General features: G+C 45.4%; 1 protein-coding gene across 1 annotated transcript in view; it reads right to left on the minus strand.

Annotated features, from left to right (window-relative positions):
* Positions 1–754: 754 nt before the first annotated feature.
* The window catches only part of LOC120388840 (butyrophilin subfamily 2 member A1-like), a 171794-nt gene continuing 155577 nt past the window's right edge, over positions 755–16971 (minus strand). The window contains exons 13-18 of the mRNA XM_039510933.1: positions 15113–15133; positions 14272–14292; positions 8213–8233; positions 7338–7358; positions 1699–1725; positions 755–1281 (exon numbers count right to left, since the gene is read on the minus strand). Of these exons, the coding sequence (XP_039366867.1) occupies positions 755–1281; positions 1699–1725; positions 7338–7358; positions 8213–8233; positions 14272–14292; positions 15113–15133 (638 nt within the window). The remainder of the gene's footprint in view (positions 1282–1698; positions 1726–7337; positions 7359–8212; positions 8234–14271; positions 14293–15112; positions 15134–16971) is intronic.

A 16971-nucleotide genomic window follows, 5' to 3' on the forward strand; every position in this document is an offset into this window, starting at 1 on the left:
GACCAGGTTACTATAGTCAGATCCCTGCCTAAGAGTTCAAGATTCATGAGATTCCACCCTGAGACAGGGAAGGTCAAAAGTCCTCAGGGTGGGAGCTCTCAGAGGGACCAGAAAGGGGTCCAAGGTGCAGCTGCCTTGTAACTATGACAGTAAATCTTGCATGACTGTGTAGAGGGATGGGGGGTATTTCATATTCCCTTCCCTCACTTTGTAGCTACACAGGCCAGACACAAGCCCTTAATTTGTTATGTCATAAGTTTGATGATGTTGTGTCTCAGATAAAAAATGAATGTGTGAGACAGGATGGGTTTTTTCCATTAGCATCCTACACCCAGCAGCTCCCACTGTGACAGTTACTGTCAGATTTTCTAAGGAGCTCTTCATGTTGAGTAACTGGCATCTGAGCTCTTGAAAATCTTGAAAACCTAATTTTGGTGCTGATTTCTCTGCAACAAAAAATATCCTTTCCTTAACAGCCTAATCAAATAACAGTATTTGTCAGCAGTAACAAACAAGATAATTTGTTGTTGAAAGCAAATAATTAAAATAGCAGATCACAGAGTAAAAATTACAGTTCAGATTTTATTGGAGAGAAACTTGATGTCATAGGGTCATAGCCATAAAATGACTAACAGTGCTGTTCTAGAGATGGCATCACAGATAATATAGAGATAAAATGTAATTCAAATTCATTGCTTAGAAACTTGATTTCAATGATACATAGGGATAAATGAGTGGCAGTGCCACTTTAAGCTCATTCATCTTCTCTTATAGAACAAATTCTCATTGATGTTCCTTTGTGGGAATTTTTAAAGAATGGATAAACCTCTCCTGAGAATGAACAATCATTAAATGTGAACAACACAGACATGTCAGTTACATTGAAAAAAGTCACCTGCCCCTCTTGGTAACTAAGGTAAACTCCAATTTTCTTGGGCTTTTTCTTCACCATGATCCGGGTCCATGGATCTGTTTTTGCCCAATAATCTCTCCCACTCAGACCCAGAGCCCAGAATCCCTCTTTAGGGGACAGAGAAAGTTTTCCTTTTCTCTGTATGGATTTTATGGCCAATCCCAGGTCCCAGTCAGCACTGCTCATGACATCGACCTCCCAGTAGTGCTTTTCAGAGGAGAATCCTTTAGCGCCCAACACACAGACAGTCGAATCGAACCTCTCTGGAATTGGTGGAACTTTTTGTGGTTGGGGTTCATGAGTAAATTTCTTATCCTCAGAAATGGAGAGGTTGGGGTGAGCTGTGTCTGGATTAAGAGTGATGTCATCTGCAAAGAGAGAATTTAAGAAACCCTTGTCTAATTGCAGTATAAACTGGAACATGGGAGATATGGCTTGTGGGCCAATTCCTGCTGTTCTTACTCAGGCAAAATGCCTACGGATAATGGGTTTTGTTCTATTCTGACAATTTGGTTACACTGAAATATTTCAGAAATATGATATTTGATTAAAATTTACACAGAAATAGGAGAGGTCCTGAAATGTTTATCTTACTGATACTCAAAAATATTGTGCCTGATTCTGATAAAAGTTACAATGATTGAAAGAACAGAATGAGTAAGGCCTGAGAGGAAATGGAGTAAAGCCCCAGTTGTTATTTCTATGATAGCAATATGTTCTGTTTCTAGTTTTTATAAACTATGAAGATGATTTCTGATTACCAGGAGAGACGTGAATTCTATTACCTGCATAGGTGAGAGCCTTTCTCCAATCTGAAATGAAAGTGAAAAACAACAGACATTGAATTCAAAGAGGCATCTACTGCCAATTTTCCTCCTTTTAGCAGCAGAAATATCCCAGGTTGAGGATAACTGATGATCAAAGTGGGTGAGGTAATATCTTTTACTGGACCAGTTTCACCCACCTTGTCTCTCTAATATCCTGGGGCTGACATGGCTACAACTACACTGCAGATACTGACATCGTGAGACACAATACAGAGTGATGTACTTGTGCAGAAAAGAGAAAGTAAAACACATTAATGGTACACACACACTGTGGTTATTGTGCACTTTTGGGCCACATATGTGGCTCTCATGGAGTCACCAGTTCCGTCCTTCACTCATACCTCAGTCTCAAGCAGAGGCAGCAGACCACAAGAAAATATGTGTGGTGATTCTGGGAAAGTGGGTAGCTGCATTATTACTGTCTGGAGCTGCTGTCTTCCCTGCTATGAGAGAGATGAAAATGAGCTACAGCAGCAAAGGGAGATAGGTGGAGAGGAATACAAGAGACCCAGCCCTGCTCCCTTCAAATAACCTAGAGGGGAATGTGTTTAAGGGTGGTGAGGAAGAAGAGTGGATGAGATAGAAAAATATCATTGCACAAAGATAACCAAGGTAATCAAATGTTCATGTAATAATGTTGTACCTGTACTTACTGATATTTCAACTGGGCGACACCTTTCAAAGTCAAATTAACTCAGACCTGCCAGCTCTGTGGGATTTCACATGACCTTTAATTTGCCAGGTCTATGTATTTCCCCATAATCCACAGGTTTTCAGATGTTTCTATATGGTAACCCCACTCTGACTGGCTACCTGCCCAACTCCTTTGGCTTACAGCCTATCAGAGCTGCTGCACATACTGAGAGACCACCTCTTTCCTCAGCAAATGAAGAAGGCTTCTCCATTCCTATCTCGCTGTACCAAAAAGGTGGTAGCAATCCTGAAGTCCTCAATCCTTTCATCACTGTGCCTGCCAGGAAGGCATCCATCCATATGGTCACTGTTACTCCTCTCTACTCTCTAGCTCCATCAAGGCCCTTAGGTCAGGAGTGGAAGTAAGAGATTCCCTCTCTACCTTCCCCCCAAAGACATGGAGGTCACCCCTCAGGCCTGGCCAGTGTGAGAGGCATTGGAGGGGCTTCCACACCCTTCAAGATTTGCAGGAGTTTGTGTCTTTCCCTCCCCAGACCACAGGGGGACAGGATGGGGGTGGTGGAGAAGACACAATTGATATATCAAAAAATCAGCAAGGCTAATAGAATATTTCATATTTTGAGTGTAGGAGACAGGGCGTGATCCTACTGCCATTATTGACATCAATGGCAAATTCAAAATCACATAATTAGAGACACATGGTCAGGGCCTAACATCTGGCTAGGATTCTGCAGCACAAGATACTAACTATCAAGATCCTTCAGTTCACTTATTTCTAACTGTGAGAACTTCATTTCTATTTGCATCATTTTTCCACCAGGGAACTGAAATATCTTTTACATTCAAAGAATCAACACACACTTACTCAGTTCTCCTTGGAGTTCATCTGCAAAACAAAAATATATTATTTTAATTCACACACCTTGTACTAGCTCCCAGTACTAAAAGAAACGGGAAGGGTCGATGGGAAATGAGGACTCTGAGACTGACAGTCCCCAGGACCAATGGCGAGAGGCCAATGCTCCTGGTCAGCCTGATTGAAAGGGTGAGCAGGCTAATCAGGGAGTCAGGAGGCCAGGGTGGATCCCATGCTCCGTGTGGGATGGAATTGCCTGGGTCAGCCAGAGTGTGGGCCAAGCTAAGGAGAAACCAGGGGCCCAAGCTGAGCTGGGGAGCAGATCCAGAGGGGCCAGAAAAGCAGCCCAGGGAGCAGATCCTGTGCTGGGAGCAAAGCTGGAGCCAAAGATCCAGAGGGGCCAGCGAAGCAGCCCAGGGGGCTGGAGGCAGAGCAGCAGCATCAGTGCTGGGGCAGAGTGGAGCTGGAGCTAGAACAGTGGAGCTGGGGCTGGAGCTGGAGCAGTCTGGAGCCGGATGTGGTGAGCAACTGGGGCCAGCCAAGGGGGGATCTTGGGCAAAGGGCCCAGCGCAGAAAGACACCCCCAGCCAAGGGTCCTTGCAGGCCAGACTGTGAGGGGGATGTTAACCCAACAGGGGCACTGATGCTTGGAAGATGGGAACCACCACCCAAAGCCCGAAGGTGTGTGGACACCACCAGAGCAAGTGTCCAACCTGCAGCACAGCCAGGGCCTGGGACCTACAAGGAACAGACTATGAAGTGTTCTGACATGCCAGAGACACTGTTTGTGATGTTCCCTGCCACAGAGTGGGGTGATGTGTTTTCCTTTAACCTTGCCCCATTCTTCCTTATTCTTTTTTAAATTAATTGCTGATTAAATATATTGCGTTTGCTTTAAATTGTGTGTAATGATCAGTGAGTCAGGGAAGTGTCCAGTGCAAAGAGAGCACCCTGGAGTGGGGACACCCTAGCCAGTGGCGGCAGCTTATATGGGCTCGAGGTACTTAAGCATCAGCAATATTCAAGGCTGAGGGCTCTGCTCCACCAATATTTGGAGCTGAGTTTCTCCCCTGCCCCCGCCTCGGAGCTTCCCTGCCTGAAAGAAAACAGCCAGTGCCCCTCTCCTTTGTTTGTGCTGCTTCTGCCTAAGGCTATAGAGATCAGCGGCCAGCAGCCTCTTGGAGCGCTGGCGGAGAGGAAGAGGGAGAGAGGAGGAGGAAGGAGCTCTCTCCCCCGCCCCCCCCAGCACCCAGGGGCAGCAGCAGGGTTGGGGAGGCCACACATGATGGCAAACCCCCACCCCGGTGTGATGAACTGGGAATGTTCTTAATGTTTTCTCTGAATACTGTGTTGGTGCCTCAGTGTCCCCTATGCAGTTCTTAAGTATCTAAGGTGTGTGATTGCTACAGAGCAAAGGGCCAGTGCACCTAAATGCCTGACACTCTGTATGCTAGCAACTGATGGCCTGGGCCCCTCCTTGGCAAAGGTGCCAGCTGAAGGTGTTGGAGAAAAAAGAGATCAGGTGACTTCCTGGCCCGGGAAAGGAACTGAGCAGAGAGGAGGGGCTGGAGGGGGTTTGGGAGTCTGGAGATGGCTGGGGACGAGAAGTGAAGTGCAGACGGGGGAGGGGGGTCTGGCTCACTGCCCCCAGAATGGACCTGGCTGAGGGGTCCGGTTTACTGTACCTACAAGCTCTGTTTTAGACGCTGTTCCTGTCATCGAATAAACCTCTGTGTTACTGGCTGGCTGAGAGTCACGTCTGACTGCAAAGTGGGGGTGCAGGACCCTGTGGCTTCCCCAGGACCCCGCTGGGGCGGGCTCACTGTGGGAAGCGCACGGAGGGCAGAGGATGCTGAATGCTCCAAGGAGAGACCCAGAAGGTGAAGATGTGTGAGCTTCTTGCCCTGCAAACAGTCTGCTCCAAGGGAGAGGAGGCTCCCCAAAGTCCTGCCTGTCTTTGTGAGGAGCAGTTCCAGAGCATCGCCTGGGAACTCTGTGACACCCGGTACCCACCATAGGGGAGGCGAGTGGGCTTTCTGGACCTGACAGAGTCCCTAGGAGCATGTGCAGTGACTGTGGTGCAGAGTGAGTGTGCTGCGGGGGGGAGGGGGGCAGAGGGGAGGGGTCCCTCCCCTGGAGCTTGTGGCTGCCGGTAAAGGGGTGCGGGGGGGGGAAGTCTTCTCTGGCCCTAGCCCTGGGGCAGCCTGTCTGCATCCCAAGTTCCTTATCCCCAGCCCTGCCCCACCCCAGAGCCTGCGCCCCCAGCACACCAACCCTGAGCACCTTCCTGCACTGTGAACCCCTCATCCCCAGCCCCACCCCAGAGCCCTCACCTGAGGGGAAAAACGTGCAACTTAAATTTGGTGGTCAGTTTGGAGTATCATTTTGTTTAGCACAATACTTGATTATTTTATACCCTTAAAAGTATATAACTAGTCGTATACAGGTGTTACAAAGTGGGAATGTTCTTAATGTTTTCTCTGAATACTGTGTGGGTGCCTCAGTTTCCCCTATGCATTTCTCAAGGATCTAGATGTTGGAATAAGGGGGTGTGATTGTTGTAGAGCCCTAGAGGGCCAGTGTGATGCCGTCTGCACAGAGAATGGCCGAAACCCTGTATCCGGGCAACTGATGGCCTGGGCCACTCTCCTGCAAGGTGCCAACTGAAGGTGTTGGAGAACAAAGAGATCAGGTGGCCTCCTAATGCCTGGAAAAGAGACAAAGGCCAGAGGAGGGAGTGTCAGTGCCTGTGCAGACTTCCAGGAAGCGCATCGTGTGGAAGGGGATGCTGGGATGCTTTGGAACTACTCCATACAAAGCCAGTCAGGACTCTGGGGGAGCCTCCTCTCTCTGAGCAGACTGTCTCCAGGGCAAGAAGCTTACACCTTCCTGGGTCTGACCTCGGAGTATTCAGCATGCTCACCATGCGCTTTCTGCAGCGAGTCTGCCCAGGCAGGTCCTGGGGCAACCAGAGGTCCCTGCACCCCAAGTCTGCAGTCAGACGTGACTCTCAGCCAGCCGGTAAAAACAGAAGGTTTATTAGATGACAGGATCACAGTCTAAAACAGAGCTTGTAGGTACAGAAAACAGGACCCCTCAGTCAGGTCCATCTTGGAGGGTGGGGAGCCTAGACCCAAGTTCTGGGCCTCTCCCCATTTCCCCAGCCAGCTCCAAACTGACACTCCCTCCTCTAGCCTTTGTGTCTCTTCTGGACAAGGAGGCAACCTGATCTCTTTGTCCCCAACACCTTCAGTTGGCACCTTGCAGGGGAAACTGAGGCACCCACATAGTATTCAGAAAAAACATTAAGAACATTCCCACTTTGTCACAACAGGTGCAACAAAATTTAATAACGTATATTGAAGCAGGCAAGTGCTGCTTCTGACTTTCCACTTTTAATTGACCCTTGTGATCTTGTGCTGCCGACGTGTTGTAGGTTCATTTTATATCGGCTTACAGGGTGAGAGCTGGGGTGGGGGGGACACCACCATTTTGGGCACCACCAAAAATTATACAAACCTGCCGCCTATGACCCTAGCTCCTGTCCTAGGTGACCACAGCAAGGTTGGGGGTCGAGCCCCCTAGGAATCCTGGGCCCAATCTTGTTGGGGTTACGAGGACTCTGCCAGACAGGAGAGAGCCAGACAGGGGAGTCCTTGAGGGTAGGGAGGCCTCTGGGTAAAGGAAGTGGGAGTGAGGACTCAGATCCTTTCGCTAGCCCATTTCACCAGGGTACTGCAGAAGCCAGGAAAGTTCCCCACAATAGTGGGGCCATTCCCCCGCTTACACAAGCGCTAGGACTCTGCAGCACAAGATACACACCTATGCCCTATTTTGAAGGGATGTATGGGATATAAGTGACACATAGCCCATTGCATAGGAGAGACTTTCACCCAATGGGAGCAGGAATTGATCTGTAGCATTCATCTGTCCATCCTAGCAAATTTTATCAAAATAACATTATAACAAATACAAAGATCCCTCAGTTCCTTTATTTCTTATGGTGAGAACTTCATTTCTATTTGCATCACTTTTCCACCGTGGAATTGAATTATCTTTTACATTCAAAGAATCAACACACACTTACCCACTTCTCTTTGGAGTTCATCTGCAAAACAAAAAAAATATTCTTTTAATTCACATACCTTGTGAATTTATGTTGGGTTAGCTAGCAGATACTATGCCTCAACCAAAAGGCTTCTAATCTGATACCTCAGACCAGTTATGTTGCAAGAGTCCAAACCAGATTCATTCCCCTACTGTGAAACTCTACAATAAATCCTGTCACTGCAATAAAGGAAATTCTGAATATTCTCATGGCTTTAGAGATGCTACATACCACCTCTTTATGGAGTCCAAACACAAGACATGAGATTAATTAAAAGATTATTAGAAAAAAAAAGATTTTTGCTCCCATACTTCTAACAGTGAGTCCTGCACAGCTCTTTATAGATTTTTTTTAGTACGGTCAGTTTAATAGAACTATAGTAAAGAAGAACCAATTCAAAGTTACTTTTTTCTGCTTTAAAGTCATTGGGGAGTGTATGTGTGTCTGTGTGTGTAATGGGTTAACAAATACTCACAAATATTACATTGTAACCAATTCCAAAGCCTTCACTATGAAACACCTCACATATTCCACTGTCACACACTCCCAACTGCTATCCCCATGCTCCGTATCCAACCAGAGTCACCTGTCAGCCATGACAGGACTCTGAATAAACCTCACCCCATGAAGAGGAAATTCTAAACCTTCCCTCAGCATGCAAACTCTACAGACTCCTTGTCTTCTCATGGAAACTGCTCTCACAACCCATCACACCCATCTGCTAGTCTCTTTTCATCCACACACTGACAATCATTGAGCTCTCTCGTATTCACAGTTCTTGTCCCCCAAAACATCTCCCCCAAATACTACACAATCAGACATCCTCCAGGCAACAGAAGTCAATGGAAATTAACCTTTTTCTGTCTGGATTCTTCCTGAAAAACAAAAAGAAAACCACGCGTTTAACCATGAACTTCCAATTTTGTCTGCATAGCATACAGAAATAATGGAATAACCAAAACCAAGCCAAAGTTTGCTAATTTATAAAAAAATATTGTAAGTACAGAAATAGTAAAATGCACAAATCAAAGCCAATGGTAGTTGTATACCACTGCACATTCCTAGATTCCAAAGCCAGAAGAGACCATTGTGATTATAAATCCTGAATCCTGGTTAAGATAGGCCAGAGTACTTCCCCAAGGTAATTCCTAGAGACCCTCGGTCAATTTTTCCAATGGTTAATTACCCTCACCATTAAAACTGTACTTCTTATTTCCAGTCTGAATGTGTCTAGCTTCAACTTGTAACCCTAGATCATGTTATACCTTCTTCTGCCTGAGTGAAGAGCCTATTAGCAGAGGAAGGTATTACATGATCCAATGGAAGTTGACATTAGACAATTTCAGACTGGAAATTAGAGGTGATTGGGAATGTTTTCTAAGAAATTGTCTTTAGATGAAAAATGCTGATTCTTCAATACTGAAGCTGTTTGAGAAATAGTGTTCTGTTCACTGAAAGAATGAATCAAAAAGCTTTTAATAAAAGAAGGTTTGAGTTTTTAAAAACATCCCGGGGGGGTGGGGGGGTGATGGGCGGATTCACCTGCTACTCCTGGCAATGGGCTTTTAACACATTTCAAAATCTGCACGAGGAGTTTGATATCCTACAAACAAGCTCGTTTTTGATTTACCAATGCATGGTTTTGGTTTTTTTCTTTTTTTTCCCTCTTTTTGAATGTCAAGTATGTTAAATGTTTCCTGCACTGTAAAACAAAAATATTTCGAACAATTTCTTTGATACTTTAAAAAAAATCTTCCCATAAGAAAGAAACAGATGGGAGCAGAAATTACAACAATAACAAATGCCCCAGGGTGGATAAAAATCATTGATTTTATTTAAAAAATCAGACTTCTTTAATTTAAATCAGTTTTTTTACATTTAAATTTAAATTTTAAACTTTATTTTCTTTTTTTAATATAAACATATTTACAAAATTAAATTTCAAGGCACCAGTCCATGTTAGTTTTGCCACACCTCTCCCATCTCTGGCTCAACCAAGCACGTGCACATGAAGACATTCCCTCTCTACTAGCTCCCAAGGACACGGAGGTCACCCCTCAGGCCTGACCAGTGTGATTTATTTGGGATGAAATTCATCCCTGGACAGCGAGCAAGTGTAAGGGGACTGTTGTTTGACTAGCTCCCAGTACTAAAAGAAAGGGGAAGGGTCGATGGAAAATAAGGACCCTGAGACTGACAGTCCCCAGGAACAATGGGGAGAGGCCAATGCTCCAGGTCAGTTTGATTGACAGGGCGGGCAGGCTAATCAGGGAGTCAGGAGGCAGGGTGGATCCCATCCTCCGTGTGGGATGGAATTGCCTGGGATAGACAGAGTGGGGCCAAGCTAAAGAGAAACCAGGGGCCCAAGCTGAGCTGGGAAGCAGAGCTGTGCCAGCCAGAGGGGCGAGAAAAGCAGTCCAGGGAGCAGATCCTGTGCTGGGAGCAAAGCTGGAGCCAAAGATCCAGAGGGGCCAGCGAAGCAGCCCAGGGGGCTGGAGGCAGAGCAGCAGCATCAGTGCTGGGACAGAGTGGAGCCGGAGCTAGAATAGTGGAGCTGGGGCAGTCTGGAGTTGGACTGTGTGCTTGATTGTTTGCTTGAACAGTGTGAATTGGGAGTGCTTTGTTCCAGGTGGGCCTTGAGTGGGCCTGACTGCTATAAAAAGGCAGTTAGCAGTGAACCAGCTGAGCGGCGAACAGCAGAGGCTAACAGAGGAAGTTTGCTTGGGAGTTCGCCTGGGGAGAGCCCACTGAGACTTTCATCTCACAGGCTTCTGTGAGTGCTGCAACAGCTGAGGAAGCTCTTGAAGGAAGAAATCATGGAAGGTGAGCGTTCAGCTGTTGTAACCTGCACAAGTTGTGCCATGTTTGTCTTTCTTCCACAGGACAGAAGTGACTTTGTGTGTACAAAGTGCAAGCTGGTCTCCATATTGGAAGAGAAGGTTCGAGGTCTGGAGCAACAAATATCAACCCTGAGTTGCATAAGAGAAAATGAAGATTTCCTGGACAAATGTCAGGATTTGCTTCTATGGGCACAATGTCCTGAAGAATCAGAGCAGGCTGTGCAGTGGGGAGAGAGGGATGGTGAAGAAATTTGGCAGCATGTGACCTCCAGAAGAAGAAAGAGGAGCGTCCATGTACCAGCAATGGAGATACAGATGAGCAACCTTTTCCATGTTCTTTCCACAGCTACTAATGTGGAGAGTGGACTAGATGGTACATCTGAGAGAAGGGACCAGAAGGAGACTCTGCCAATTGAAAGGCACGAGATGCACTGTCCTAGGGATGGGGGTTCCACAACCAGCACTCCCAAGAGAAGGAGAAGGGTGGTGGTGGTTAGGGACTCCCTCCTGAGGGGGACTGAGTCATCTATCTGCCACCCTGACCGAGAAAACCAAGAGGTCTGCTGCTTGCCAGGAGCTAGGATTCATGATGTGATGGAGAGACTGCCGAGACTCATCAAGCCTTCAGATCGCTACCCCTTCCTGCTTCTCCACGTGGGCACCAATGATACTGCCAAGAATGACCTTGAGCGGATCACTGCAGACTACGTGGCTCTGGGAAGAAGGACAAAGGAGTTTTAGGCGCAAGTGGTGTTCTCGTCAATCCTCCCTGTGCAGCGAAAAGGCCTGGGTAGGGATCGTCAAATTGTGGAAGTCAACGAATGGCTACATAGGTGGTGTCGGAGAGAAGGCTTTGGATTCTTTGACCATTGGATGGTGTTCCAAGAAGGAGCAATGCTAGGCAGAGAGGGGATCCACCTAACGAAGAGAGGGAAGAGCATCTTGGCAAGCAGGCTGGCTAACCTAGTGAGGAGGGCTTTAAACTAGGTTCACTGGGGGAAGGAGACCAAAGCCCTGAGGTAAATGGGGAAATGGGATACTGAGAGGAAGCACGAGCAGGAAAGTGCAAGAGGGGAGGACTCCTGTCTCACACCGAGAAAGCGGGACAATCAGCGAGTTATCTTAAGTGCCTATTCACAAATGCAAGAAGCATGGGAAACAAGCAGGGAGCACTGGAAGTCCTGGCACAGTCAAGGAACTATGATGTGATTGGAATAACAGAGACTTGGTGGGATAACTCACATGACTGGAGTACTGTCATGGGTGGATATAAACTGTTCAGGAAGGACAGGCAGGGCAGAAAGGTGGGGGAGTTGCATTGTATGCAAGAGAGCAATATGACTGCTCAGAGCTCCGGTATGAAACTGCAGAAAAACCTGAGAGTCTCTGGAGTAAGTTTAGAAGTGTGAGCAACAAGGATGATGTCATGGTGGGAGTCTGCTATAGACCACCAGACCAGGGGGATGAGGTGGAAGAGGCTTTCTTCCAGCAACTAACAGAAGTTACTAGATCGCAGGCCCTGGTTCTCATGGGAGACTTTAATCATGTCTACATGTCGCCGCCAGGTAAGATTCTCTGCAGTACGGACTGTGTAGGAAACAGGTCCTGTTTGAGTGATGACTGTGGCCAGGACCCATTTAGCTCTGGAAGTATAATTCCAAGCCAAATCTGGCTGTCCCAGGCTAAAGGTTCAGTCTTTTGATCTGGGTGCCCGTCTGATGACTTGATATTGCTGCTGATGTTGCACAGTTTGTCTGGGTTCAGAAGGTTTCAGCAGATCAAAGCAAGTGCGCAGCTGTCATCCCATCATTAGAAAGGCCGGGGATGCCTGGGTCATAGCATGAGGTGTGTTTCTGTAGGAAAGTAAGAAGGTATCCAGACACTTTTGAATGGAGTGTTGTCCCCTTGCTGATTTCAAAGCGTTTTTCATGGTCTGCACAAATCTTTCAGCTAATCCATTGGTGGACGGATGATATGGTGCTGACGTGATGTGGTGTATCCCATTTGCCTTCATAAAATTTTGAAACTCCTGAGAGATAAACTGCAGTCCGTTGTCACTCACAAGTTGTTCTGGCAGACCAAAACGACTAAAGAGTCCTCGTAGTTTTTGGATAGTACTCTCTGCAGTAGTGGACTGCATTATAGAGACTTCTGGCCATTTAGAATGGGCATCTATTGCCACCAAGAACATGCTTCCTTCAAGGGGGCCAGCAAAGTCAATGTGAATACGTTGCCATGGGTTTTCAGGCCAGTCCCATGGTTGTAGGGGTGCCCACTGGGGTGCATGCCTCACACCCTGACATGACATACAAGCTTTTGCCTTCTCTTCAATAGCACTGTCCAATCCAGGCCACCAAAAATAGCTTCGTGCAATTTCCTTCATGCGCACTATTCCACAGTGACCAGAATGTAGCTGTTCTAACATCTGTGATCTCAGTGGTGGTGGAATAATGACACGTCTCCCCCACAACAAACAACCAGATTGGACCGATAACTCCATCCTCCTGGACATGTAGGGAACAAGGTCAGATGAGACTGGAGAGGTTTGTCGAGATTTTCCATGCATCACCAGGTCCATAACTTGGGACAATACTGGGTCAACGCGGGTTTCCTTCTTTATCTGAGTAGCAATGATGGGTGTATTCTCTACCTGTTCAAAGTAGAAGATTTCCTTTTGGGCACTATCTTGATGTTTGACTGGCAAAGGCAACCTAGAGAGGCCATCTGCATTGCCGTGCAGAGTGGATTTCCGAGATTTGTTTTCATATGTGTGTGCTGAAAGTAACAATGCCCAACGTTGCATACGACTAGCAGCTAATGGGGGAATGCCTGTGTAGGGTCCAAAAATTGATGTCAGAGGTCGATGGTCTGGAAGTGGTGAAGCACCGGAATGGGTTCCCTAGGGAGGTGGTGGAATCTCCTTCCTTAGAGGTTTTTAAGGTCAGGCTTGACAAAGCCCTGGCCGGGATGATTTAGTTGGGAATTGGTCCAGCTTTAAGCAGGGTGTTGGAGTAGATGACCTCCTGAGGTCCCTTCCAACCGTGATATTCTATGATTCTATGATTCTGTGGAGCCGGATGTGGTGAGCAACTGGGGCCAGCCAAGGGGGGATCTTGGGCAAAGGGCCTAGTGCAGAAAGACACCCCCAGCCAAGGGTCTTTGCAGGCCAGACTGGGAGGGGGATTTTAACCCATCAGGGGGCTGATGCTAGGAAGATGGGAACCACCACCCAAAGCCCGAAGGTGTGTGGACACCACCAGAGCAAGTGTCCAACCCACAGCATCCCTGCAGCACAGCCAGGGCCTGGGACCTACAAGGAACAGACTATGAAGTGCTCTCACATTCCAGAGACACCGTTCGTGATGTTCCCTGCCACAGAGTGGGGTGATGTGTTTTCCTTTAACCTTTCCTCATTCTTCCTTATTCTTTTTTAAATTAATTGATGATGAAATATATTGTGTTTGCTTTAAATTGTATGTAATGATCAGTGAGTCAGGGAAGTGTCCAATGCAAAGTGAGCATCATGGAGTGGGGACACTCTAGCCCCTGTCCCAAGTGACCACAGCAGGGTTGGGGGTCGAGCCCCCCAGGAATCCTGGGCCCAGCCTTGTTGGGGTTACGAGGACTCTACAAGACAGGAGAGTGGAAGTGGAGTCCTTGAGGGTAGAGAGGCCTCTGGGTAAAGGAAGTGGGAGTGAGGACTCAGATCCTTTTACTAGCCCAATTCCTGGCAGAAGCCAGGAAAGTTCCCCACAGTAGTGGGACCATTCTCCTGCTTACACAAGCGCTAGGACTCTGTAGCACAAGATACTCATATATGCCCTATTTTGAAGGAATGTGTGGGATATAAGTAGCCCATTGCATAAGAGAGACTTTCACCCAATGGGAGCAGGAATTGATCTGTACCATTCATCTGTCCATCCTAGCAAATTTTATCAAAATAGCATTCTAAGAAATACAAAGATCCCTCAGTTCCTTTATTTCTAACGGTGAGAACTTCATTGCTATTGGCATCTCTTTTCCACCATGGAATTGAATTAACTTTTACATTCAAATAATCAACACACACTTACTTAGTTCTGCTTGGAGTTCATCTGGAAAGAAAAAAAATAATGCACATAACTTATGAATTTCAGTTGGCTAGCAGATATTACACCTCAACCAAAAAGCTTCTAATCTGATACCTCACACCAATTATGTTGCAAGTGTCCAAAATCAGACTCATCTCCCTACTGTGAAACATCTCAATAAATCCTGTCACTGAAATAAAGGAAATTCTGAATATTGTCATGGCTTTAGAGATGCTAACACTGCCTCTTTACGGAATCGAAACACGAGACATGAGATTAAATTAAAAAATTATTAGATAAAAATAACAGTGAGTCCTGCACAGCTCTTTATAGATGTTTTACTAGTATAGTCAGTTTAACAGAATTACACTGAAGAAGAACCAATTCAAAGTTACTTTTTTCTGCTTTGGTAGTCATTTGTGTGTGTGTGTCTGTGTGTAATGGGTTAACAAATACTCATACATTTTACATTGTAACCACTTCCAAAGCATTCAATGTGGAACACCCCACATATTCCACTGTCACACACTCCCAACTGCTATCCCCATGCTCAGTATCCAACCAGACTCATCTGCCAGCCATAACAGGCCTCTGAATAAACCTCACCCCAAGAAGAGGAAATCCCAAACCTTCTCTCAGCATGGAAACTCTACAGAATCCTTGTCTTCTCATGGAAACTGCTCTCACAACCCATCACTCCCAACTGCTTGTCTCTTTTCATCAACACACTCATCAACACAATCATCAATCTCTCTTGTATCACTGTTCTTGTCCCCCAAAACATATTTCCCAAATATTACACAATGAGTCATCCTCCAAGCAGCAGAAATCAATGGAAATTAACCTTTTTCTTTCTGGAGTCTTTCTAAAAAGAAAACCGAAAAGTAAACCATGTGTTTAACCCTGTACTTCCAAATTTGTCTCCATAGCATACAGAAATAATGTAATAACCAAAACCAGGACAAAGTTTGTTAATTTATTAAAAAAATATTGTAAGTACAGAAATAGTAAAATGCAAGAATCAAAGCCAATGGTACTTGTATACCACGGCAGATGCCTAGATTCCAATGCCAGAAGAGACCATTGTGATTAATCCGGAGACAAGAGAGGCCAGAGAACTTCCCCAAAGTAATTCCTAGGAGACCCTTGGTCAGTTTTTCCAGTGGTTAATTACCCTCACCATTAAAAATGTACTTCTTATTTCCAGTCTGAATGTGTCCAGCTTCAGCTTTTAACCCTAGATCATGTTACACCTTTCTCTGCTAGATTGAAGAGCATATCAGCAGAGAAAGGCATAACATGATCCAATAGAAGTTGAAATTAGACAGTGTCAGACTGAAAATTATAGCTGGTTGGGAATGTTTTCAAAGAAATTGTCTTTAGTTGAAAAATGCTGATTCTTCAAAACTGAATCTATTTGAGAAATAGTGTTCTGTTCACTGAAACAATGAATCAAAAAGCTTTTCAGAAAAGGTTTGAGCTTTTTTAAAAAATCCCATTTCATTACTTTTTAATGAGAAGTTTTGAATTTGAATTTTAACATCAAGAGATTTTTTTGTTTAGAATTTTAGATAATTGTATATATAAAACAAATTTTAAAAAAGCAAATACTTCAAAATCTAAATGAAACATTTCAAAATATTATGTGTTAATTGACAAACTGAACTGGGTTGGGATAGGAGGCGTTTGGTTTGTAAAACATTTCAAGATTACAAATCATCATCTTGCTTTAGGATAGGAAAATGTTTTGAAATGTTGAAAATTCTAATGGGACAGGAAAACCAACCCAGAACTACTACTACTAATAGAATTTTTTGAAAAGAGGATACTTTGATAAAGAGCTGTTTGGCATATGATAAAGTTTGAGAACATTTGTCCTAACTCTTGAAAGGTGAGGCTGGAGGGCATCCCATGAAAAATGAAAGAATGTGTCCCCATCTTCTAAAACAGTCTGTAACTTTTTCATCTTTTGCTAGGAGCAGGAGGGTCTGGTTTTACATGTTCTGATGATGCACATAAGGAATGTGCTGATGCCTTCAGCCCTTTCATCTCAGTGCTATGCGAGGAAGGATGCTTGTTGGCTCTGCTACTCGACTCCCCTTTCATACTCCACCAAGTCCCCTAGACCAGGAATTGTAATGGAAAGACTTCAGCCCCCAAACACATGAGGGAGAGAAGAAGAAATTCCTTCCTGTACCCCTCAGAGGAACACCCTGACCAGGGAGACAGGACTTGGAGGGGCTCCAACACCACTGGAGCCTGACAGAAATGGGTGTCTTTAACTTGCCAGATCTCAAAGGGGGATGGAGGTGAGATTACTAAAATATATAGGGGGAAAAAACAGAAATTTATTTATAGACTTGTGCAGCACAAACTAGCTGGGATTTAAGTGATGAATATCCCATTCATCAGGGGAGATATTTCACCCAATGAGAGCAGGAATAGGGCTGTAGCACTGATCTTTTCAACTTTTTTTTTCAACTCTCTCTGATGCTAAAAATCAATGAGGGAAAATATAAAATCTATTTTTCCCTTCAGAAAGCAAACCCCGAATGTGGCAGAGATTGGCTCATTTTGATGTTTTTTAATTAAATATTTTGAAATAAAACACTCAAAACAAAACATTTCAAATCTTTTGAAAATTTTCTCACCAACTGAAACTATTGGTGGAATGCAACACCATTTTGGCAAATAGTTTCAGAC

This window comes from Mauremys reevesii, linkage group 22, assembly GCF_016161935.1.
Source record: "Mauremys reevesii isolate NIE-2019 linkage group 22, ASM1616193v1, whole genome shotgun sequence".
NCBI classification, from domain to species: Eukaryota; Metazoa; Chordata; order Testudines; family Geoemydidae; genus Mauremys; species Mauremys reevesii.